Source organism: Takifugu rubripes, chromosome 3 (assembly GCF_901000725.2).
Source record: "Takifugu rubripes chromosome 3, fTakRub1.2, whole genome shotgun sequence".
In the NCBI taxonomy this organism is placed as follows: Eukaryota; Metazoa; Chordata; class Actinopteri; order Tetraodontiformes; family Tetraodontidae; genus Takifugu; species Takifugu rubripes.
The window spans coordinates 16,059,056-16,082,760 of record NC_042287.1 but is presented as its reverse complement, the minus strand read 5'-3'; the positions used below and the strand labels follow the sequence as shown (position 1 = coordinate 16,082,760).

The window sequence follows — 23,705 nt, the reverse complement described above, 5'->3', positions numbered from 1 at the left end:
GAAATTGAACTGAAAGAGGTCTTTCCTGTTTCAGAGTTAATTAAGAAAGAACTTTCCACTAAAGCTGTCATGGATATTTACCTGGTAGTGCAGCAGAGTGTTGAGCCTCTTCCAGTCGTTTTCGATCTTGGTGGTGATGTCCTCGTCCTGCAGCACCACGCGAGCCATTCGCCCCTGACGCCATTCTGGGGACACAACCGTGCAGTCAAGTTACACTGAAGTGTGTACGGACTGATGCCACGTGTCTCGTTGACTTCGGAGTGGTTTGGGATCAGGGGCTGAAAACTGCGGGCTGGTAGAACCAAATAGGCAATCGTGCTTAAATAATGTCATCACGAAGCCAAACAAACTTCGAAAACGCCTCCTTTTACAACACATTTGCTTTTCAGTTAGCGCAACGCCATCCAACACGACTCCCAACGAGAGCTCTCCTCACACATTATCCAAATGAGTAGACATCGGCTGCCAGCGGATCCCGGCACACGCACTCCTCTCCCAGACTTGGATTGACGTGCATCTTAATTAAGCATTACCTACGAACAATTTCAAGAAGTATATGGAGGCAGCCTGCACGGTTTAATTGGTACTTGTGTTGTGGAAATGGCGTGCCATTAGCATACGCAGCAGTCGGCCCATCAGGGTCAGGAGGAAGAGACGAGCGGAGCAGACAAACGGGTGGAAAAAAGGTAAAATGAGAAAATCGCTTCCTTTCAAAGGAAAAAAAAAACAGGAAGCAGGGGAATGAGGTGGGGGGGGGGCTTTAAGCAGTGATGGCGGAGAGCTGACAGCTCATTGAGGAGTAATGAAATGATAATAAGGGTGTTGATGAGGAGGTGGACAGCCATTGTGCCTCTCATGCTGGGAGCAATCATTGATTTTCCCCTCCGTTGACTGGCGTTTATTACTTTGCGTCTCTGCCAGGTAACCATATGATATTTCTACCGAACCTCCGCTCATGTACAATCACCGGAAACTGCAGCGATGCCACTGAAATAAATGCAAATTGCAGCGATAAACGTATTTTAATGAATCCAATTAACGTTATCAAGACAAATGAATTTATTTTGGGGCCTCGCAAGCTGTTTTGTGATGTGTTAACCAGGCGTGCTGTACGAAATCGAACAAGAAGACGGGAAATAGACTGTGGGATGAGCCGGGTGATCATCTGGTTTTTATGATGACTGAATCTCTGAGGCTGCGGTGTGTGTGCGAGAGCTGGGGCGTGTTGGCACCATACCGAGGTCCATGTCGACGGCCCGGGGCCTCTGGGAGTAGGGCATGTTCTTGTAAACAGCATCTAGGATCTTCTCCTTCACTTGTGTGATGGTGTCACAGTTCAGCACCTTTACTGGAATCTCTGGACTGTTTTCGTTGTCTGGATTCACACAGTTCAGGATCTGGGGGAGAAATTAAGGTCACATAAGCAACAGGAAGGACTATGAGGCCTGAAATGCACCAGTGCTGCTTGGACCTGGGTCCAGGTTGAGGCTTTTCCCTCATTATAGGCTCCTCTGAGCATGGCAGGAGCTTTGAGAAAACCATTTCCACACTCACTGGCAACCCAAAATCTAATTTCACACCTTCGGCGGGACATCAATTTCCAGCTCTGCTGGAGTATTAGCACGTAATGAGCCAAATTCCCAGCTTGAGCAATCAGGGCATTGTCATGTTACGCGCTGGCTGTGTAAGTGTGTTTGTATGTCGAGAGACTGGTTAGGTGTTTTCACAGTCACCTACCCTGATGTTGGACAAACACAGGACCCTGTGGGATCGCCAGTTAATTTTCCTCTCATCTATGAAATCAGCAGCGAGAGGAAACGCTCCCAAACACAGCAGACACAGGTAGGGTATCTTAAAATGCTGCAAATAGCAGCCAAATTTAGAACGTTGCCTGGCTGCGCGAACAGCACGGCTCGGACGCAGGAGGAATCCGCACACGTGTCTGCTGAAAATTCAAACCTGACCTGATTTTAACCGCCAAATCTTTTGCTTGTGGATTATTTTTTTCTCTCTCCTTTCTCTCGGGGTGTTGATTTATGTGGGATTAGCCATTTTTTTCCCTGGCAGGAGGAGCTTCTCCTGTGCCGCTCAGCACCGCCGCTCAGCCTTCTGCACAGCTCACAGAGTGTGACTTACCAAGGTTTTGTACTCGATCTGCTGTCGGATGAGCTTGTCCTCACTCAGGGAATAGCGGGCCTCACCGGTGATGGCGTCGATGGGCCCCTTCTCCATCTGCTGCTTGATGGCGCAGTACAGCATGAACAGAGGCTCCCCAGCACAATCCTGTCAACGTGCACGCAGACCCACACACTGACATGACAAAAATCCACCCCAGCGAACACCTACAGCAGTGGTGTCCGTGTTGTAAATGTTTGATATGGTGCCGAGTTTACAGATGAAACGGACAGAAAGAGAGCTCTGACTTTAGATCCCAAAACACTCGGTTTGAGAGCGGTTTGTGCCGCTCCGCGTTCTAACCTTGAGGAACTTGTGAAGGAGGAAGGCAAACCAGTTCGTCAGCATTTTCTCTGCCACCGACTCCGTTCTGAAATGACATGAAGTGAAGCAAAATGTTATTTAACCTTCATCACACCCAAAAGGTGAAACAATCCTGCATCGGAGCAATTAGATCTCGTCTTTAGTGCTTCCTTTTTTCTGTAGTTGATGGGATTTGATCCGACCTTGTTTATGTATGAATTTTACAGGAGTCGGATATCTGTTTTGTACCCGGCCTGCGTGATATTTTCTTTATGAGAGTGAGCAGTTTGTGTCCTTTCTGGTTCACTTAAAGTGAACTGACATTGAATGTGAAGCACTTTGGGGAGGTTTTCTAGTGATCTGTGGTCACAGCCAGTGAGCAAAACAGAGAAGAGAGGAGGCATCTGAGCGTGCACGGCTTGCAAGCGTGCGCGTGCTCAGACGGAATGCGAGTGTGACTGAATCGGTGCGCGCGCGCGCGTGGATGAACACGGCGGGGCGTCCGCAGCTGTGACAAGACTCAGCTGCTGAGAGAGACAAGTGCTGTCACGGCCAGGTAGCGCCTAATCGCAGCCGGGGCGACCTCCTCTCCTCTGCTCTCCACTCTCGCTCCTCCTCTACCTTGTCTGCCTCTGACAGTCAATCACACTCGGAGGTACAGCTGGCGCCTGTGCTTGATTGGGCATGAAAACACACAAGCGTGCAGTGACCTCTCCGTTATTCCTGCCACGGACGCGGGGAGCGCGTGTACAGCTTTTCGAATTCCTGCTAGCGTCCTGATTTGAATACCCGGGAAAACTGCCTCCTTTCCTGTCGTTCCAGGACTCCCATAGCTGCTCCACCCATCAATCAAAAGTTTCGTTGCCACGGCGAGGTGTCACACTGACCAAGACGGCTTGTCGCTGTCACGCAGCTGCAAATGATCCCAACCAGCCAGTTGGCACGTGTGTGTGTTTCCGATCCAAACGGCAATATGGGGAAAAACGGCCCCTTTAATGTGACATCAAATGACAGTCATTACCCTGACGTGTGCGATGAAGAGGACTTACAACCACCAGCCTGTGATGAACTGGGGATTAGTAGCAGTCAAAGCAGCCAGGTATTAAAAACAAACCAATGAGCTTCCTTCTCCTCAGAGCCAAATAGCACCAGGGATGATTATACCTATTCAAGCCCTGAATGGACCTAAAGGGAGATTAGGACTATTACAGAGATAATTGCGTTAAGTCATATTTGAGGGTTATGAGGAAGCGTCTGGGGGTGAAGCGTGAGCCACGGGTGGTTACAGCAGCTCATGCTTTATTTGCAGAGAGGAGAAAAGGTGTCGGTTATTCCGCCTGGATCATTAAAGAGAGTGAGACGCATCTCGAGTGAAGCCGAGGTTCTGTTTGTTGTGATGCGAATGAAGCTGCTGTCCAGGATCGAGTGATTGCAGAGCTGAGAGCCAGGCGGAGCGCGAGGCTCCCATTACGGAATACTTAAACTCGCTCTCCGCAATACAGCGCCAACATAAACTGTGTTTCACGTCCCTTCGTTTCAACTACTTCCACTCACCATGAAATATTTCTGTGCCCGATTCATGTCAGTGTTTATCAATCTGCTCATTCATTTCTTTTTTATAAGTTTGGCCAAAGCCGTTTTGCTCTCTCCCGTGCTCTTCGCCACATCCAGAGGGCAGAAAACTGAAGTGACGCTCACATTTGAAATGTGCATTTATTCAAAAGGACAGATATTCATGCACGCAAGAAACTGTGCTATCCTTTACTTTCATTTTGATTTTTGATGATTTGTAGGACAATATCCGAAATCCCTCTGAAATTGGCCTCCTTCCTCTAAAAAAACTTCCTCTCTTTGCACCCCTCCCTGCCTGTGTGTGTTAGAAGTTAATGGAACCTATTAAGCATTTTAATAAGCTCAGCAAGTCCCAAAGAAGGAAGTCAAATAAAGCCTTTTTTTTGTGGCGCCTGTGCCGACTCCCCCGTAATATCTCTCCTTCTGAATGCTTTCCTTTTTGTCCTCCCACTCATCTGACTCCCCTCCCGTCTTTCTATTAATTGAGTTTCATTAATGAACATCAGCAGTTCATTATCCCACATACTGTTTAAGAGGGGCTTCATCTCTCGTCTGCTAATGGCAGCCGGGGCGTGGGGTGGGTGGGGTGGTGGGCTATATTAGCAGGCAGCGGAATGTCTTTCAACAAAACTAATGCCAAACACAATACTTGCTCTCTTAATAGCCCTGTACTCCTTTGCTCTGCATGGGCGGAAATCTCATTACAAAAATGCTGAGGAGAAAAATAATACAAGATTGAAAAGTCTCAAGGTGATAGAGGCAATGTTCTGTGATTCCATTAAAAGAGCATTACAGAGAAGGGAGGAGGAGGAGAACGGCTGCGAAGAAACCCACGAAGATGGAGAGAATAACACATTAACTTAAATTAATGCGCGGGAATATTTCAGCGGTGATCATCTAAAAGCATCGGAGTTTAAATACCGGACAACAGGGACGGTTCAGAGGAGCGTCGGAGAGGGAAAAGGTGGGATGTTTCTAATGCTGCAGAATGACAGCAGCATCGGTTTCAGTCAGCACGCCGAAGAGCGAAGGAATCAAACATGCTGCCGCAGCTTTCAGAAAGCTTTTAGGTGTGGGGGGGGTGGAAGTGTCTGTGAGCTGAGAGCTTTCTCTATCAAGACAAAGAAAGCAGAAGAAATTTCAAATCTTTCAATACCAAATTGAAAATAGTTCCTTTCAAAAAGCAGCCACACAAGAGGAAGAGTGCTTCCGTTCCTCCAGCTGGCCGAGGATATTATGGCTTCACATGCACGCGTTTGGTTTCAACATGCTTGAGTAATAGACACTGAAAAGAGCTCCAGCATTTAAGAGGAGGCATGAAGAGACGGTCTGCTTCACGCCCAGACTGGCCGCTGGCGCTTCAATTCATCAGGACCATCAGAGAGAACCTGCGGTGAGGCGCTGAGTTTACCTGCACCCCCACAAACAATCATGTGCTTTCCATTAATCTGCCATCAGGCTTTTCCAGAGACTGAGTGGAATACATCCTAATCAGATACGAGCAGACACTCACAGTACAGCCAGCATCCAGAGGTTTCATGTGCTGGACACACCTTTTACAACTTCTACCTGAGAACTCCACTCCTGCAGCCCCCCCCTTCCCCCGGTAGCTGTAGAACAGTCGCTGATGTGTGATCATGATACGAGCTCAACGGTGCTTAAAAACGGGGGACAGCGAGTGCGGGAGAGCAAGGCATGATGGAAGTCTGCACATATACGGTGGGAGGCAGCGAGGCGCCGCTCATGTTAACGAGAAAAGAAGTTTCCATTTTCATTCCTGAGAGTTTCTCGGTGGAAAACATCCAGAAGCTCCATTAGAGTTTGATGAATTAATCCGCCCATTAATTTTCTGACATCCAGACACACGAGATGTGGCACTGCATGTTTTCCAATAAAAGAAAGCGGCCAGAGGCTCGGCGCCGGACTGGACGCCATTCACCTCCCAGCTTAAATCACATTTAAATTCAGTGACTTCCTGAGTCGTTTCCTGAGCTGAATAGAGTGGCTTTGACCTAAGATTAGTCTTAATCTCGAAGCAAACATAAAATAAATCTACATTTTAAGAGGAGGATGTTAAAATGGTGAAACAGCCGGAGTCTAACACAGGTAGAAGAGGTAGTTCTGGGAAGAGTCTTTTTAGGATGATCTGGAGCGGAGAACATTTCAGGCTTTCCATCATGTGCTCCCTCACAAGAACAGAGGTTGTGGCTATAAGCATTTCATTTAAAAAGGATTATTGGTGCAGAAATTGTCCTTTTCTCATTTGTTTGTAGCAAACGGCGGCTTTGGACAGGTTGGAAAATGCTCCGAGTCAGTTAAAGCTTTGTTGGATTTGGTCTGCCTGTGGCGTCAGCAGTAACAAGACACCTTTACGCTCCCACAAACATCCATTTGAATCTCTTGTATATTAAATTTTGATTGGAACTGCAGGCCTCTGAGGGACCATGAGCACAACATAGTAAGATACCCTGACAGATGGAACTATTTTCATTCCGTTTGTGTGACTGCGGTTCTAAAAGGTCCAGAATTTAACTGGTGGAAATAATTTTCTCACGAACTTGGTCATTCAAAAGAAGGTGGAGGAAGCGAGAAAAGCTCTTTGGTATGACTCAAACATGTCTTGGGATGCACTTTCCATCCACTGTAATATAAATGAGAACAAGGAAGAGTGTTGGAGTGACCTGGAGGTGATTCTGGATGTCAGCTCTTTCTCCTGCATGTGAGCTCGGACTGGGGACCAGAACCTCACCAATAATTCATACGGAACACATCCAAAGTGACACACAGTCGCAATGTAGCAGTGCACGTGGTGTTTGCTGCACGTCTGCATCATGTGGCAGGGCACACACGGCTTTTGTTCGGCAACGCACCATGAAGTTTACTTATTACACACATATTAGAATTAGCTGAGGGGAGCTGACAGAAATACAGAAAACAAAAATGCTAACAGACGACAGCCCTGCAGCATCACCGTGCCAAACACAAACACAATTACCAGAGATGAGCTCAATTTGAGTATCATTACAGGTGAGTGTCTGTGCGTGTGTGCGCGTGCACGTGTGTGTGTGCGCGCCAGAGGGAGAGATTCAGCAGGATGTCCTGACTGTAATTGCACGAATGAAAGGGAAAAAAGGGAAAAAAGCCAAGTAAAACTATCAAAACCCTTCAACTATTCTCAAAAACGGGGAATTAAATGTAAAAAAACAACAGGCTGTTTACGCCTGCAGGGTGAGCAGCATGACCTGAGGACTGCACACCACTGTGTTCCTAATAACAGAAGATAATGAACCCTTGGAGGTGGTTTAAAGGGCCCTGCTGTCGATGAAATAATGGCTTAATACAAGTTTGATGCGGCGTCGCCTTAGTCGGCGTCTGTCTTTTAGCCTTTTTCTCTGCGTGCTTTTGTTCAAAAGGTTTTCTGTCTGGCGGTTATTTATGCTAACGGCGGAAGAAATGCCAGGCACACTGGTTAATGAAGAGCTACTTTGCATGACATTTGCTTTTGTCCCGTCGTTCCTGTGTCACGTTTCGCTTGTCTCTTCTCTCCAGGTCCGTCCTCTTACCGTTTAGGGGACGTGCTGCTTATGCTAACCGGCCTGCGTTCCAGTCGCTGATCAGGGCGGACGCCTGTAAAAACACGCTACTGCCGCAGATTCGCCAGAGCTGAAGCCTGAGTGAGGCTTCAGTTTGCGTTACTGACAAATGTGAGAAGAATCCGACTGATTGCACGTGTTTTTCCTAGAACCCTTGGAAAGGAATCCCAATCCTCTGTCCTGAGCTAGCGAAGCAGCTGAGGACACTTGGGCGAGGATCTCACAGGTATTTAAAGTTTAAGCACATCACCTCAGCTCCCCCGGAAAACAATATACACGGGAGACAGAGAGAGGGAAAAGAAGCGGTTAAGCTGAACCACTTCTGAATGTTTTATAAGCAGCCTGGCGTCTGGAGGATAAGGGAGACTGACACTGGCATTGAGAGAGACCGAGGCAGAGACAAAGCAAGCGCGAATGTGGAATTATGCATAGAATCCAGGGGTTTCTCCTGCAGTGGGAAGAGCACGGCATCCGGCAGCACCACACTTGTTATGCACTTTAGCTTGTGAGGCAGCATCTCGCTCAGAACGCATCACCCACCAAGAAAAGAGCTCTGGACCGATCACCAATCATCAATCATCACAGACTACGAGCGATCTGCTCCACCACCAGTGCTGCAGGATTACTGATCAAGCCCTTGTTGCCCCGGGTTACCTGCGCAGCAGCAATTTTGGGTGGTTCTTGCTCGCCAGGTTACGGTCGATGAGGTCCGACAGCAGGTGTTTCAGCACGTCGGTGGCGTACTCCAACCGCCCTTGCAAGGCCGTCATGATGAGAGAGGCCACGTTGCCGCGGTCCCTCATGGAGAAGGAGCGCTGCATCTCCAGGGTTCGTATGAAGGTGAGCAGGAAGACTTTGTTGTTGATGAGCTGACCAAACACCTTCAGAGCCTTCTCCACGTTCTGCTGGCCATTTCCGGGAACCTGAACAAAAAGAGGCTGAATGAGTCCTGCAACAAGCCCACAAAGATAGTTTACTTCCATCCAGACCCCTTTTTCTCTGTTCAGGGCATATAGCTTTCTCCGGCAGCACAGCGAGCAGCTCAGGTTTCATCACAGACAAACGGAGATTCCCACCATAACAAAAGATCTTAATCAATTATTGACCCAAGTCAGCGCAGCGCCCCGAGTTAGCCGCCATTTTGCCCTCGCTCATAGTTCAGAAGGTAAGATGCTGAGAAGTTCAGATATCCAAACTGGGCTGTAAAGTACAACTTAATCTGTCAGAACCGCCCAACAAGACCTGGACAACCAATTTGTGTCTACATCATGATCTCTTATTTTACCTCTGACAGAGCTCATAGCTAGCAGGATAACCCCAATACGGCGCAGCTCTGAGCTCCTGAAGAGGAGCAGAAAGTGTTAACTAACCAGTTTTGTCTCAGCTGAAGAAGCCACAGGCTTGCCTGAGGATTAGGAATTACTCAGTTCATTACTCCTGATACTGCAGCCACTGGTGGGTGAAATAGCCATGTGCTGGGACCCTGTTTGCTAAGCAGGAACTGTATAAGTTGTATGTACAACAGAGTATGCAGCTCAGCACGGGGTGATGTATGTGTGGACATGTGCTCGTGAGAGCAGAAGGTAGAAGGGGACACTGATATCCTTCCCAGTGATGCCCTGCAGGGACAGCAGTGAGGACAGGGTGACTTTACCTCTCACTCCCTTTTTTCCTGTGTGACTTTCGTCTACCCTTTCCCTTTTACCTGGATTCTTTCATTTGTCTCCTTTTGCTCTCCCTTCTTACCTCCAGCTCTCTGAGGACGGGGTGGTCATCGATGCCAGGGAAGAGGACTCTCATCGCGTACGTCCTGTAGTCCAAATAAGGGATCCCAGCTCTGTCCAGGTCACTGGTGAGCTCATTGATGTCGGTCTGCAGCTCAGCAAAAGCTGGAAGAAAAAGAGGACAAGAAGGACAAAACCTTGAGACATGAATTAGAATAAAACATATTTTGATCCCCAAGGACTGAAAACATGAAATCTTCTCATCTTCATGGTGTTTACTGTACTGCCGTGATGAAGCAGACAGCAAAAGCACGAGAAAAACTCCATGTTAGACACACACACGCACGCACACACACACACACTTTTTATCTACCAGACAGTAAATTGGCTCTTGCTAAGACCCTTTAGAGCGAGTGTGAGGTTGCAGGTGAGCACTCGTTAATTGGCTCCATCCTGACTGACTCCTGTTCAAGCCCACGGCTCTGCTGAACTGCGGTGTGGCCCTGGGGGAGCCTCCACCTCCCCACCATCTCCAGCCTATCACATGAGCAGCAGTAGTCTCTACACACTTTCTTTAAATCCACCAGTCTCCTACCAGTCTCGGCCCTCACCTCCCGGCCCTTGGCCCCCTGCGGCACACGGGTCTACACGCAACATATGGGTTCACGGGTACACACCGAATGTATACACTCAGGAGGTGGGAAACCTGGTTATCCATCTAAATCCATCCTGTGGGGCATGACTCTCCTGGCCACTGCTAATGGTTGAAATATTAATCTTCTCCTCCCCACAGGCTTCCAAAGTGTGACGAGTTTTCTTGTCTGGCTGCAGAATATGTCTACCGGCCTTTCTGTCCGTCAAGTTGCCGCTCTGGAAGTTTCTTTTTGTGCAAACAGCTATTTTTTTTTTTAGGTTAGCCTAAACTAGCCAACATGCTTGAGTCTCATCTGTACTGTGTAAAGCTTTGCTAATTGCAAATGAGCAGTAAGACTGGGAACAACTCGAGGTCAACTTCATACGAAGCACCTAAAAGTCCCCATTATTTGCCTCCGCAGACCCAAAATCCACCCACACAGATACAACGGATTTCCTTCTCAGCCTCAGATCGTAGAATTACCCCTGCAGTTATGATTATAAGAAACTGTAAAATGCATGAAGCGGGTCTCTCTAAGGAAGAAGGCTGAGGTTATTCTACTGAGAAATTCATGTGTGTCGTTGTGCACTCATCGCGTCAACTAGAAAGCTGCAGCGGACCCCAGCGAGATGGGTCACGTGTGGGGTTAACTGACTTGTTTAGTGATAGATGGGCTCACCAGAAGGACTAGATGACCCAGATTACATTTTCCCCCAATGTTTTATTTAATGTTCACATTTATTAAGTGAAATACATCTCTGAATGCACGTTTATGTCTGGTGTTTCGGATAATAAGGCGCTCATCAACCGTGTTGTAATGCAGTTAGAGGGGACACAGCCTCTACAATGAGTGCGGGTTACCCCGACAGAACATTTGAATTATCCCGTCATTTCAACAAATGCACACAAAGCCTCGCTGTACTTTACAAACACGAACCTTCTTTGCACTCGAGGGCGACTCGCGACTCCAAGTTGTCCATTTGCATCTGCAGGCGCTTCAAGGTGAGGTCGTTCTCGCGTGACTTCCGCTTGTAGGCGATGAGCACGAGGATGACGATGATGAGAAGGAGGCCTCCGCCGGCAGCGATGCTCACGATGGCTGGAAGCGTCAGTAGGCTGTCGGACATGATGTGGACAGCACCGGGAGAGATGTGGAGACCCCCGACCTGGACCTGCGGACAGTCCCGACTTTCTGTTATAATGAGTCAGAGGGTGGTGCATCCTCTCCTGACCTAGCAGTTTAAATGTGTGATGAGTTTCTAGACCAGAGGGCAGGGTTCCCCTAAAACACAAGTCTGGTTGATGTGATAAAGCTGCAAGACTTTAAGCTCTGCTCTCAATAAGTGGAGAGGCAACGTAATATCACTGCAGTGGGTACTGGCAGAACCTTTGGACAGCTAGCGCACACTCATGCTGCTCTCCCCGTGACCCATTTACTTCAGCTGAATGAACAATGACAGGAGCACGAATAATAGAGCTGAAAGGCCAACCATCACGACAAAGCCCGAAATGCCGGGATCAAGAGAAAGAGACAAAGTCTGAACAATAGACGCCGTGATCTCCGACTGACCATGACTTTATACTGTCCAGTGAGGTTGGGTGGCTCGCACAGCAGCTGGCTCTCGGACACAGTGACGGAGCAGGGAGTCTCTCCGATCAGAACTGTGTAGTTGAGCCTCACCCCTCCTGGCGCCGGGGGGACCAGGTTTCTACCCTGTGGGCACATACAGATGGGCGGCAGGGTGCAAAATTAGGAGAAAAACTCACAGACAAAAGAAAATGGCCCCATGAAGAGCGGCAATTCCCCCAACCGACGATCACCGGTGTGTCTCCTAAATACACGGAGAATTAGCTCTCTAGGTTTGCACACAGCTGCGGCTAAATGTGACTTCACACTGTGATCAATCAAGGCAAAACAGCACAATCACAATAGACAATCCTCCCAGGAATTCAACCTTTAGCATTCTCAAAGTGGTTTTCAAAACACCAGTGGAAGCATGTAATGACGTTAAATTAGCCCTCGATGACCATGTATGAGGGTCTGACGTGGATATGTGAGGGTGCCGTTAGAGGGGCCATTAAATTAAGGCTTTGATGCATGTGGTCTGTGCTTCCTTTACCTTGAGAATGATGGGCGAGCCTGGTTTTTGTTCCAGGACGCCGGAGCTGCTGAGGGGCTCAAAGTAAGGATTTGGGTAGTAGAGGAGGTTGGTGTTGTTGTAGACCAGCAGGGCCTGGACGTTGTTGAAGATGAAGCCAAACTCGTCTGCGTGCTTCACTGTGTCCAAGCCTGGATGGTACTCGACCATCAGGGAGGGGGCGAAGCAGCTCATACTGGTCATGTTCAACACTTTACAAACCTGGAGAGGATGAAGAAAGAGATGAAGAGGGGAAGACGTGAGAGAAGAGCTACGCTCAGCCTGTGACTGCCTGGAATCAAAGAAGACACAGGAAGTTCAGACGTTGTTCTGACGTTTATTTCCTCTGTTTCAGAAAGAAACGACACCTCTTTTCAGATTCATGTATTCTAAAAAGCTGCAGAGATATTAAACGGTATCTAGGGTGCAATCCTGAACCCCGCATAAAGGTTGGAGCCTAATAATTGGTGCAGAAATGTTCTCGCTCTTTCACAGAAAAGGATTTATTCTGTCATGAAGTTGGCCTTTGCTGGAGCAGAAGCTCTGCTACCATTCAGAAAACAAACTGCTGCTGCTGAGCAGCACTGCGGGGCACAGCTACGAAAACAGAAAATGGAGGCCGAGCTCCTCCGTCTCCTTTCTTTATTATTCCTCTGCTTTTCCTAGGTGAGAGAGCATCCTCCGTCCATTCACCCCACCTCTAGACACACAGGGAGTATTGAAGGTTTTTCTCGACTCTCCCTCCCTCCCAGTTCTTTCTCTCTGGGGAAGAAACTTAATTAGTGGTAAATATCATCAAACCTGGCAAACGCGGCGACTACCACGCCCCCCGCCTGTTGTCTGCTGCCTGGGATCAAGTCAGGGAGATCGATGCAAACTCATTCTGTGGTCGGCTACACCAATTCTATTTTGCCAGCATGGGTGCACAGCGAACTGAGGCACGTTTACAGCAGTTGGAAAGTCCTAGCAACAAACCTCACACCTCCATCAGGCCGAATGGGAAACTCCAAACATGGGTACAAAAATTACCGCCAACTTTTTATTTACAGTCAAACAGAATTCATTTTAATTAACGGTGTGTTTTGAAATGATTTAAAATAATGAAAAGCTGCGAACTCAGAAGCTCAGTCAAGGGAGTAAACAAGTAAACACGTATATGATTTGATCAAAAGCGCTGACAGTTAATTTCCTGTGATGTCGATGATGATTAATTGGCTAATTATTACAGAGCTTCGTGGCTTAACAGCTGGCTGCTGGTTAGTTAATGATTGGGTTTTCTTTCTGTGAAATCCAGGCTAACGGGGAAGCAAATGGGATTTATCAGAACACAACTGTCGACCACAGAAGTCAGGCTTTTTCCTTTTAGAATTGATACGTTTCTCATTCTTTGGAATTTGCACACATTAGAAGAGCAGAGCAGATGCATCCCTGATCATTCCGCTGCTTTAAACTCGAGAAGAGCGACAGAGCAACGAGCTGTTATAAAATTCCCATAAAATTCCAACAATATCCAGTAAAACCAGGTGATAACGGAGGCTTGATCTCCTGCCCCTGATTAATCACAGCGGGAACAAACAGGAGATCCTTCCATCCACAAAGGTCTCTCGTGGCTTCATTACGCGAGCGTGAAATGATTTAAGGAATGAAAGAACTGAAGTCAGGTCTGACACGAGTCGCCCGGACCGGCCTCGCCACGCTCACGTTGCCACGGTCTTTGGCGAGTCCACTCCTGCCCCGACTACCTTCTGGTCTTTCCATCGATGGACGCTAGCGTCTCCACTTCTCTTTCCTCCTGTCGTTTAAAGGCTTTGCTTTACGCTCTCACGTAGGCTGCTTTAATGGAAACACGACCGCGCCTGTTGTCGTGTGTCGATTCAAAGCCATGAATGATTGTGATGGTTCAATGAAGCATTGTGTGTAAGCTAAAGCAGCCGCGGCTTTCAGGTAGGCGGGAAATGACTTGTCTGCCTTTTTTAGGAAAGCATATCAGACACTTTCTATGATTGTATACGGCTAAAATGGATTTACAAGGATTACTGGCTTAACAAATATTCTGCGTCACATTTTTGTTCCGCAGCAGTACAGCCATGACATCACCCTGCTACCATTCCAAACCGAGCGTGTGTTTCACTCTCTTGCATGTGAAAATGAGAACAAAATTCTGCATATTGCCAAATACAGGATCTCCAACAGCACCTCCACATCACACGAGGAAAGAAGGTCCACACTGTTCAGCCATGATAAAGGGAATAAAGGTCAGCAGATATAGGAAATAATTGGAACCTTGGCCTCATATGTCTTCTTCTTGAGTGTTGGAAGGAACCACGGTGTTTTAAGGCGCTAACACTCCAACCCCTCTGGCTGAATACATTACCATGATCTACAGCCTACTCATGCATTCAAAGGTCTCTGGCCAGGGATGTGTTGAGGCAGGCAGGGAAGGAGAGATAGGGTGGACTAGTTGTGCAGATGAGCGTAGGAAAAATGCGAAAGGTTGCAGAGTCAAAGGTCATTCGGAGGCTGACATTCAATAGCCGTTCCTGTTACTCCTACACCGTCTGTTTCCCACTAACTCCCGGTGCCAGATTTAATTCTAACTTTGGCCCGGGTCCATCCACCAATGATCTGTGTGGTATTTAATCGCAGCAAATGCAGCCAGTCGTCCCTCCGAGTTAAAAATCGACTGTACAAGCTGCCTTCTCTCTGGTTTTAAAGCCAGCAGAAGCTACTCGTGTGGACTGTAGGTGCTGCTCATGATTTAATGAACCTCTCAAGATGATAAAACTACTGACATTTCTGGCATCTTATTGCACCTGGATACGGCCGAGAGTAGAAAGTTATTACAATGATGTTACCCATATGAACAACTACCACTGTTTATGGTGATCAGTGCTTCCTGGACCTCTACACAACCAGCCAGAGGGGACCTGAAGCGCTCAGGTTCCAGTTAATAACACGCGCGAGGATATTATGGCTCCGAGGCTCGACGCAACAGGCCTAAATAATGGCATAATTCAGTTGGAAGTAAGAGGAAAATGGTTGTCAACCACAAGTTCCACATCCTGGTTCTGATGCTCATTTATGGGCATTTCTGTACTTTATCCATAAACGAATAGTCTTCATTGACTTGACGGGCACGCGGCTGCCAATGATGGACAGATCCTGACATTCAGCTCAATCATCTTAAATGCGGCGAGTACGTTAAAGGGAATCTGTCTGGGTCTGCGAAACCATCAGGAGTCGGACAATAACCCTTTTAGCTCCAATCGAGATTATGATAAATGTTTCGCCCATGAATCCCCTGACAGGAACAGAGCATTTTACAAAGAAAATTGTCTTTTTCACCTCTCCTGGTTTCTTTGTGAATCCATACAAGTGACACGAGTGAGAGAGAAGCAATTTAGAGGGAGACAGGTGATCATTTGAAAGACGGCAGTTTTTATTGCTGCCGCCTGCTCTCGTGTTTGCCTTCTTCCAGTAACAGAAAGGGAAAAGGATCCAGGATGGGGGTGAGGCCGGGATGAGGGACGGGTAGCCGTAACCTTAGCATTTAAGAGAAATTCATTTTCTCTGCCTACAGAATCCAATCAAATTTATAATATGGGCTTCTTTTGAGGCGTGTGAGTGAGCAGAGTTGAAAGAAATTGACAGGGTAAAAACTCTCTTTCAAGCTGACAAATCAGATATTGCGGCAGCCACACGAGGATGAATCAAATCCCATTCCACCGGGTCTCCAGGAGCTGCTCACCTTCTCCTCTCTAAACATAAAAAAGCTCACATTTGGATTACATGTTTAATTGCTAGGCTTCGTATAACCTTTTGAGGAAAGCACATTCTGAAGTGAGGAAAGGCGGCAGGCAGAGCTGCAATTTTGCCTGAACCAACATTTGCTCAGCCAGTCAGACATTTTCAGCCTATTCACGTTATTGGGAGGACGGGCACGAACGTCTGGACGAATCTGCGTATCCTGTCACACGTGACATTTAAGTACCTTGTGTATGCATGCGTAAGCAGCATCCACCTGTCCGGAGTCGGTATAAATAAAGCATGAGTTTGATGCTACACTGCTGTAGTGGGGATACAAAATGGGGCCAAATGTGCCCGATTGTGTAGCGCTCCGCAGCAAACGTGCGCCGTGTGTAAACGCAGCCAGATTTGCTTTGTTGGTTCTTGGTTCACCCCCGCGTCTTGTGTTTTCTTTTTATATCACATTTAACCTCATTTAAATCTTTTTTCCCCTCTTTTCTTTGGCCCATTGTGAGTGAACTTGGGTTTAAAAGCAAAAAAAAAACCCACAACTCAAGCTACTAAGCTTATTTTTGATCATGCAAAGACACTATTTGTCCCCCGAGCAGCTCCTCAGGCGTGTGCACTTGGCACGGACAGGATTCCTTCTCCGGCCTTTCTCTCCTCGCATCCTCTCGTGCCGTCTATGCTTCTCCCTCCCTTTTCCTCCACTGGTCTGATCTCCCCACCTTTCCCCAGACCACAGAGAGGAAATCCCATCCTCTTAATTAAACACGGAGCTCCGGGACAGAGGCTCAGATGCAGTTTGTAATGATTTCCTGCAGCCCAGACTTTGATTATACAAGTGCTCTTTATGCTGACCAGAGACTTCTGACCAAAGTTAATCTTCCATTGAAACCCATTAGGACCCCCCCACTGATCACGTACACCGACTTCTCACTCCCCAAATGACCACCTCCACCAACCTCCTGCAAAGCTGTCTGCTTATAAAGTCATTTTGAGAGCGGATGATGCTGGTGTAGAAATTGTGTATGTAGAATGTGGTTTAGCAGGTCGAGTGGATGCAGCTGAGATTTAGCTTCCGGAAAAGTCTGTCTAAACTCTTGAGAAATGAATACCTTCAGCTGGCTGCATTATTCAAATGCTTGTTGGAGTGCTTGAGATAACTCAACTCAAGTGGAATTCAGGTAAGCACAGAAGGCCGGAGAGGTGTTAGGAGAGATAATAACTCTTTTTACCCAGGCGGAGCAGCACTGCTGTGGCTTTTAATGGCTTTTATGACAGCACTTGGTTATTAATGAATTAAGAAAGCAGAGTTTTCTTACATTGACGGACTCCCGGCCAGCATATTTAACCCGGATCCTCGGCTCCTGGACCACATCCAGATTCGTCCCTGTCACCAGCAGAGGGGTGTGGCCACTGTGGGGGGGGCAGAAACTTTATTGCACAGGTTTGAATTATTCCAGCAAATCTTAAAAAATGTAAGACTTCAAATGCAAATGAGGATCAAACATCAGCAGGTCCAACACCTCTTTAGAATGCTGACTTCATTGGGAAAGAAGCACTTCAAACCAGACTTTCACCCTTTCTTTTGCGAGATAACGGCCTTTGAGTGGTGGCTGCTTCAAGATGCTTCTTAACTGACTTGTTTGCTGAAAGCAACTGATGTGGACCGGGATCTAGAACAGGCAGAGGTTGGTGTGCATCCCATAAAACTTAACTAGATGAATGAAGAGAACAGGAGAGGGAGTGCTGGATGTGGGGCTCTTCTTCAGCTATTTGGGCTGATGGTTGTTATTTGTGTTGTCAGGGCGGCACGCTGAAAGAACATACAGGACCACGTAGGAACAGACAGAATTAGAACTGTCAAACTGGAGCATTTCCTCTGCTTCTTCATCTGTGAGAGCCAATCTGACACCATTCCTCATCCTTATCTCTCCATATTCCCTCCATCTTTCCCTCAGCGCTACCACTCAACACTGTCCCGTGCACTCCGTCTGCAAGCCTCAGCCATCTGCTGTGGTCTCACACCTCTGGCAGCACATTGTTCAGCAAAGCCTCAGCTCCATCTTCATCCTTTACCCCCTTTAATTAGCGCTGTATAGAGCAGGAGGGTCCATCAGCCAGGAGCGCTCCACAGATGGATCAACATCAAATTCGAAAAGGATTCTCAGACTCAACACTATCCGAGCGCTGCAATCGGCAAACTCTGCCACTTCTATCAGATCCAGACTAATTGGAAGAGAAGCTAACATTAATTGAATGTGCAGTATTGACCCGTGTCGGCTTTGCCGGCTCGGGCGGGTTGGGACTGTTCGACTGGAGGAGAAGAAGGTCACACATACACCTCAGAATTCCGATTGACCCTCCTATAAGTCAAGTGTTTTACATCCTGTTCTCTTCTGAGTTTGTTGCTTCTCCCTCAACACAGAAATTCAGCTTCGACTTCGCCTAAACAGACAGATCCGCCGACGATCTGATTTATATCTGGGTTGGATGAATCGTTGGCCGTCATCTCGTGTCACGTTTGAGAATTCCGCCGTATTGATGGCACACGCTAGGCCTGCTGGGCTCGGCGGAGGCCGGACTCATTCGGGTTTACCTGGCGATGCTCCAGTCTGGGTCAATGCGCTGAACGGTTGGATCCTCAATGTAGTCGAAGGTGAGGCTCTCCCTGATCTGGGCACGGTCCACGCTCACGCTGATCTGCACGGGTCCCACTCCAGACAGGGAGGGGGCGGAGTAGCACACGATCTCTGTCATGGTCCGTCTAAAGGGGAGAGGGAGAGTTATTCACTCAGCACTGTGGAAATTTTAAGATCTAATTTTTATATGAGCGCACGAGTTGAACGTCCTCTTTAATCACAAGCATTTGTGCTCCACCCCTCTTTCTCTCCTTGGTTCCATGTTCCTGTCCACCCTCTTTTTCCAAACTCATTAACAGAGGAGAGGATGATTGAACGTCTCCCATCCTCACCTCACCATGCCAGGCACAAACCAGTAATTAGCCCCATCTCTCATCAAAGCTGTCTCGACTCCTCAACCTTACAAGATCACATTTAGACGACTGTGGCAGGCTGATACTGAGATGCCTGCAACACCTACCACTCAGAGAGAAACTGGGAGTGGGAGAAAAGAGGATTAAAAGCAACAGAAAAAACGGACTGGATGGAAATGAAGGAAAATCAATAAGAGTGCCAGGATTTCCAGGAGCTATTATTACAGTTTGATGCAGTAGGTCATCAAAACCTTATTAAAATTTACATACGTATCTGACACAGAGAGAAAAGGCTTTCCCCTGGGGGAAATCACATAATAGCAAGAGAAAATGTACAAGAAAGCATGAATGCAGGAGCGTTTACACAGACTAATCCACATTATCTCTGAGGCAGGCGGTGTTGTTTTGATTCCTTTTTTAATTTGACGCATCCCATATATCTACACAGACGGTGAAGGATGCTGTCATTTAGTCGTCCAGGCCTCGTGCACCTTCGCACAGATATTTTTGGAGGTGCCAACATGACAGAAATTCACATTCCATTTTTTAAAAAAAAGATCATTATAGGACGGCATCTCACCCGAAGAACTCGCAGGTTTGGTTTCCAAACAGGACGGTGACGGCGCTGCCAGCACCCAGGTTCTCTCCCATTATGGTGACTTTGGTGCCCCCAGACTCTGGGCCCCGACTGGGGGACAAACCTGTGACTGTGGGCGTCTAAACCCAGATGCAGAGAAACAGAGGTTACGTGTTACGTGAGTCCGTGAGAGGAATGATGCAGAGGAAACCAGACAAATGGCGGATTAAAAAAAGAACATGTTTGTCAGAAAAGTGCATTTGTGTTTTAAGCTCCCATGTTTTGCTTCTTATCCTCAGAAAATTATACTCATCCTGATGGCAATGTGGCACAAAGCCGGTGGCTTCTGTCCCTGAGAGATCCTCCCCTGTGTCGCACGAACACACTACGGGCTTGTGTCTGAGCGACGCTTTTTAAAGACTGTCTGAAAATAACTAGTGTTTTCAGCTGGGGGCAGCTAGGCCGCCATCAAGCTAACAGATGGAGAAATATCCCAGCGACAGTCTGTCAAAGAGAGAAACGCACGCGGACAGGGAAAAGCGCAGCCGCCCCTGCGTTGTGCAAGATGCAACAACTATTTAAACACAACTTACTGTGTCACGCAATGTCATTTTCACAACCCCTGGCTTATTGCTCGCACATTAACGCCGTCACTGGAAAACACTCGCGCCGTAATGCATTGTTATTTTTTCCGGGAGCGATCTGTCTCTCGTGCTGTTTTCCAGCTCCAACGTATTGAAGAAGGAATTCCACCGCAACAAAGAGCAACAGATCCAAGAAAGGGAGCAAGAGCAGCCGAGACACCAGGAAGGCTGCAGGTCACAGACCCCGGGAACAACAGGGCTAACTGTTGAAGGGGTGCTAATCGTTGCCTGTGAATGACAACGGCGACCTCAGCAGCTCGCTCAGACACAGATTTGAGCGCAACTACGTGCACGAAGCCAAACGGAGGCGAGAGGAGAACAAGTTTAATGTTTTACGCTTTGGGATTTCGCCTAATTCTTGGCGTCGAGCGCATTTCTGCCAACATCTGCAGCAGAACGTGCCGCGGCCGTAGCGCTACGACATGTTGCAGCACCGACGGCCTTCTGCTTCAAAAGGAAAAGTAAAAGCATATCTGCATAAGTAAGAATCCACCGAGCTGTGCGTCGTCATGGCAACCCGCACGTCACCGTTCGCCGGTAGCACATGAAAAGAAAATTTGGATTTGCTCTTAATTGGAAAACATGTATATTTTGTAGCATATTTGTGCGGCGCTGTTGACCCGATGTACAGCAGAGCTTTAGTGATGATTAGAATATTATGGGGTGTTACAGGGCAACGTGGTGTGAGCGTCGTCGTTACCACAAAGGAGTAGAGTTGTAAGGAGCGAGCCCTGAGTTCTGGTCGGCACTCTCCAACACACAGCTGAACTGGACCGGGTCTGATATCCAGAGGAGCTGGATCCATTTCACATACGATCCTGCAGAACCGGGAAAAGAATCCTTATAAAAAAGCACAGTGAAAATGAAGCTATCATAAGCAGAACCGCAGCAGTCCTCCAAAATAACAAAACCCAAAGTTGTTGGCATATTTAAATGCTCGAGTGAAACAGAGAGCGGGTAATCGAAGCACTCCTGCGCTCGCTATCGATTCATTCTCCACTCCAAATGCAATCTTCTTTTGTTATCTCACTCATTTCTTTTCGGGTCTCATCCAGCCGTTGACAAGAATCCCCTGGATGACGGTCTTCAGATGAGGCCGGCGCGGCGCTTCCCTGCACTCAACACATCCAGCCTGAGTGATGTTCTAAATTAACAGCAGCGCCGATGCTCTGCCAGCGTGGCGCGGCTAATGCAAATCCCAGAGCCGGGTCGATACAGATTTACAGCTTTATCATGCCATGTGATCGGGTGTCACACCGCGCTGCAGGTGAGTGCTTCAAATGACACGATAAAATGAGGCTGTCTATTGATTGTTGGTGCCAGAGAGTAATAAAGCACGAGCAGACAGAAAGCGTCTTGACGCAGTTGGCAGAACCAGGCAGGGGCGCAACACACCGAGGGGGGCAGACGCATTAGTTCTGGAGCTAGCAGTGACTGCAGAGAGGCATTAAATAAACATCGGCAAAGAGCAAGTGAGGTGAGTTCATCCTTGCAGACAAAAGGTCGGCAGTTTTTATGAAGCTGTGCATTTATGGGAATATGCGTCAACATTCCAAGGTGATGGGACGTTACTCTTCCACAAAGACAATTGGAAAATAGGAGATAAGATAGTATTGTATGTGTATGCTCATAATGAAAGGACGCCTTGATTTCATGATATTAAAAATGATTATTTCAAATAAATGAACTCCCCCTTAAAATAACGGAAGGAGGAGGGGCTTATTCCATCGCTGCAGTCAGCCACCAGGGGGCAGTGAAGACCCTTTACCTGCCTTCTCTTTCTGTTGAACCCAAACCGGATACAGAACGAAAACCCAACTATTTTGTGGAAGTGGGCAACAGTGAGGGTGAAACCCCAACAGATGGGGGTGTTTCTTTAAAGACAGGAGGCTTCACACTCACGGGAGTAAACAAGACTGATAACCTACATATAATGTATAGTTTTTCCCTCCTCTTTAAATGTCAAATTTGCCTTCTGTTTTATTAAAATTGCACAGATCAGTGCATCAGTTAACAACGTCGACAGCTGTCACACGGTGACCCCCCCAAACACACACACACACACACACACACACACACACACACACACACACACACACACACACACACACACACACACAGAGACTTTAAACTCAGGAGTGTGAGAGCTGCAGCTCTGGGCTCTTTTCTTTCTGGGGGCAGAAATAGGCCAAGGAAAGAAACAGGGTTAAAGGCTCCTCAGAGAGTCATCAGCATGGTAGCCTGTGTGTGCACGCATGTGCATGTGTCAGCCAAGCTTTACTGGATTAAAACCTTCACACTCTTCTCCATCTGGAGATTGGAGAAGACTCCATCTAATCCCTAAAAGGTATGGGCAGGTTTGTTGGTTACCATCGTTACTGAAGTCAAAGACTTTGTTGGATTCACTAGGATAGGAATCACTAATGCCCAACAATGCTAGCTAAATGTGTAATGATTAATGTTGAAGATGTCAACAACAACAGCCCCGTGGTAGATTTATTGGATTCAAACGTCCTGAAAGATGTGACTGAAATAAAAATGTCAATCCAGAAAAATCTCCATTATAGGTGACGACTGCAGAAAAACAGCATCTCATTAAAGGTGGTGTTGCCAAACGGATGCCTCTACTGTTGCACACAAACCTTTATTTAGTAATGCTGAAGAATCTCAAACCTAATTTAAATCCTTATCTTGGAATCACACATTTGTAAAAAAAACAACCCAAAAAAAAAAAACCCTTTACAAGGCCTTGCATCACCTGGGGATGTCGAGCGAGCATCTCAATGTGTGTGTGTGTGTGTGTGTGTGTGTGCGTGTGTGTCTGGCCATCAGGGAGATGGGTGAGTTGTGTGTAATGGGCAGTGTTTCATTAGTTCAGGGTGAACAAGACAGACTTCAGCCTGATGAACGCACAGCAGGAGACAATTAAGTAGGCAAACACAAGTAAACACACACAGCTGTTACGGGACTGTAGCGGGCTAGCTTAGCTACAGGGACAGACAACTGTGCTGCTGTGTGATGAAGAGGAAACAACAACGCCAGGGTCCAGACTCTTTGGACTGGCTCCAATCGTTGGTCTTCAGGCTTTTTCTTTGTTTAAATATATTACAAATAATGCAAATATATTAACAGCTGCTAGCTTAAACGGCAGTTCTGGAAAATGATATTAGGAGTGTTATCGTTTGCATTTTCATCATCTTGCAGCTCTATTTGTGACTCCCCTCAGGGGATAAAAGGAAGTGAGACCTTATTAAACTATGAATATTTCTCCATTGGTCGTATTTATTTTTTTATGTAGCATGACTAGAGTGACTTACTGCTCAGCGATGATATAGCCATCCTCTACTGGGGTGCACCGTACCCCTGCCACCTCCACATTGCCCACCATGTCCGAGAAGGCCAGACCCAGATTTGTGCCATGTATGGTCACCCTCGTTCCACCCTCCGGTGGTCCGGCAACTGGGGTCACCTGAAGTAAACACAAAACCAAACAATGGAGGGTTAAAAAAGAAATCTTGAGGGTTTCATTATAGCTAAGTAGAAAGTTTGGTCCACTTAGAAAAATGGCTCCTGTCTCAGTATCATAATCATATACATGAA

The 23,705-nt window shown here is 47.3% G+C and overlaps 1 protein-coding gene across 3 annotated transcripts in view; it reads right to left on the bottom strand.

The window, feature by feature from the left end:
• The window catches only part of plxna2 (plexin A2), a 132,371-nt gene that overhangs the window by 12,408 nt on the left and 96,258 nt on the right, over nt 1-23,705 (bottom strand). For all 3 annotated transcript variants that reach the window (XM_029833484.1, XM_011619284.2, XM_029833483.1), the window contains exons 13-26: nt 23,423-23,574; nt 20,806-20,923; nt 19,465-19,601; nt 18,489-18,656; nt 17,212-17,305; nt 12,122-12,361; nt 11,572-11,715; nt 10,939-11,173; nt 9,390-9,532; nt 8,298-8,566; nt 2,479-2,545; nt 2,137-2,283; nt 1,238-1,397; nt 82-185 (exon numbers count right to left, since the gene is read on the bottom strand). In XM_029833484.1, coding sequence (XP_029689344.1) covers nt 82-185; nt 1,238-1,397; nt 2,137-2,283; nt 2,479-2,545; nt 8,298-8,566; nt 9,390-9,532; nt 10,939-11,173; nt 11,572-11,715; nt 12,122-12,361; nt 17,212-17,305; nt 18,489-18,656; nt 19,465-19,601; nt 20,806-20,923; nt 23,423-23,574 — 2,178 coding nt within the window. The remainder of the gene's footprint in view (nt 1-81; nt 186-1,237; nt 1,398-2,136; nt 2,284-2,478; nt 2,546-8,297; nt 8,567-9,389; nt 9,533-10,938; nt 11,174-11,571; nt 11,716-12,121; nt 12,362-17,211; nt 17,306-18,488; nt 18,657-19,464; nt 19,602-20,805; nt 20,924-23,422; nt 23,575-23,705) is intronic.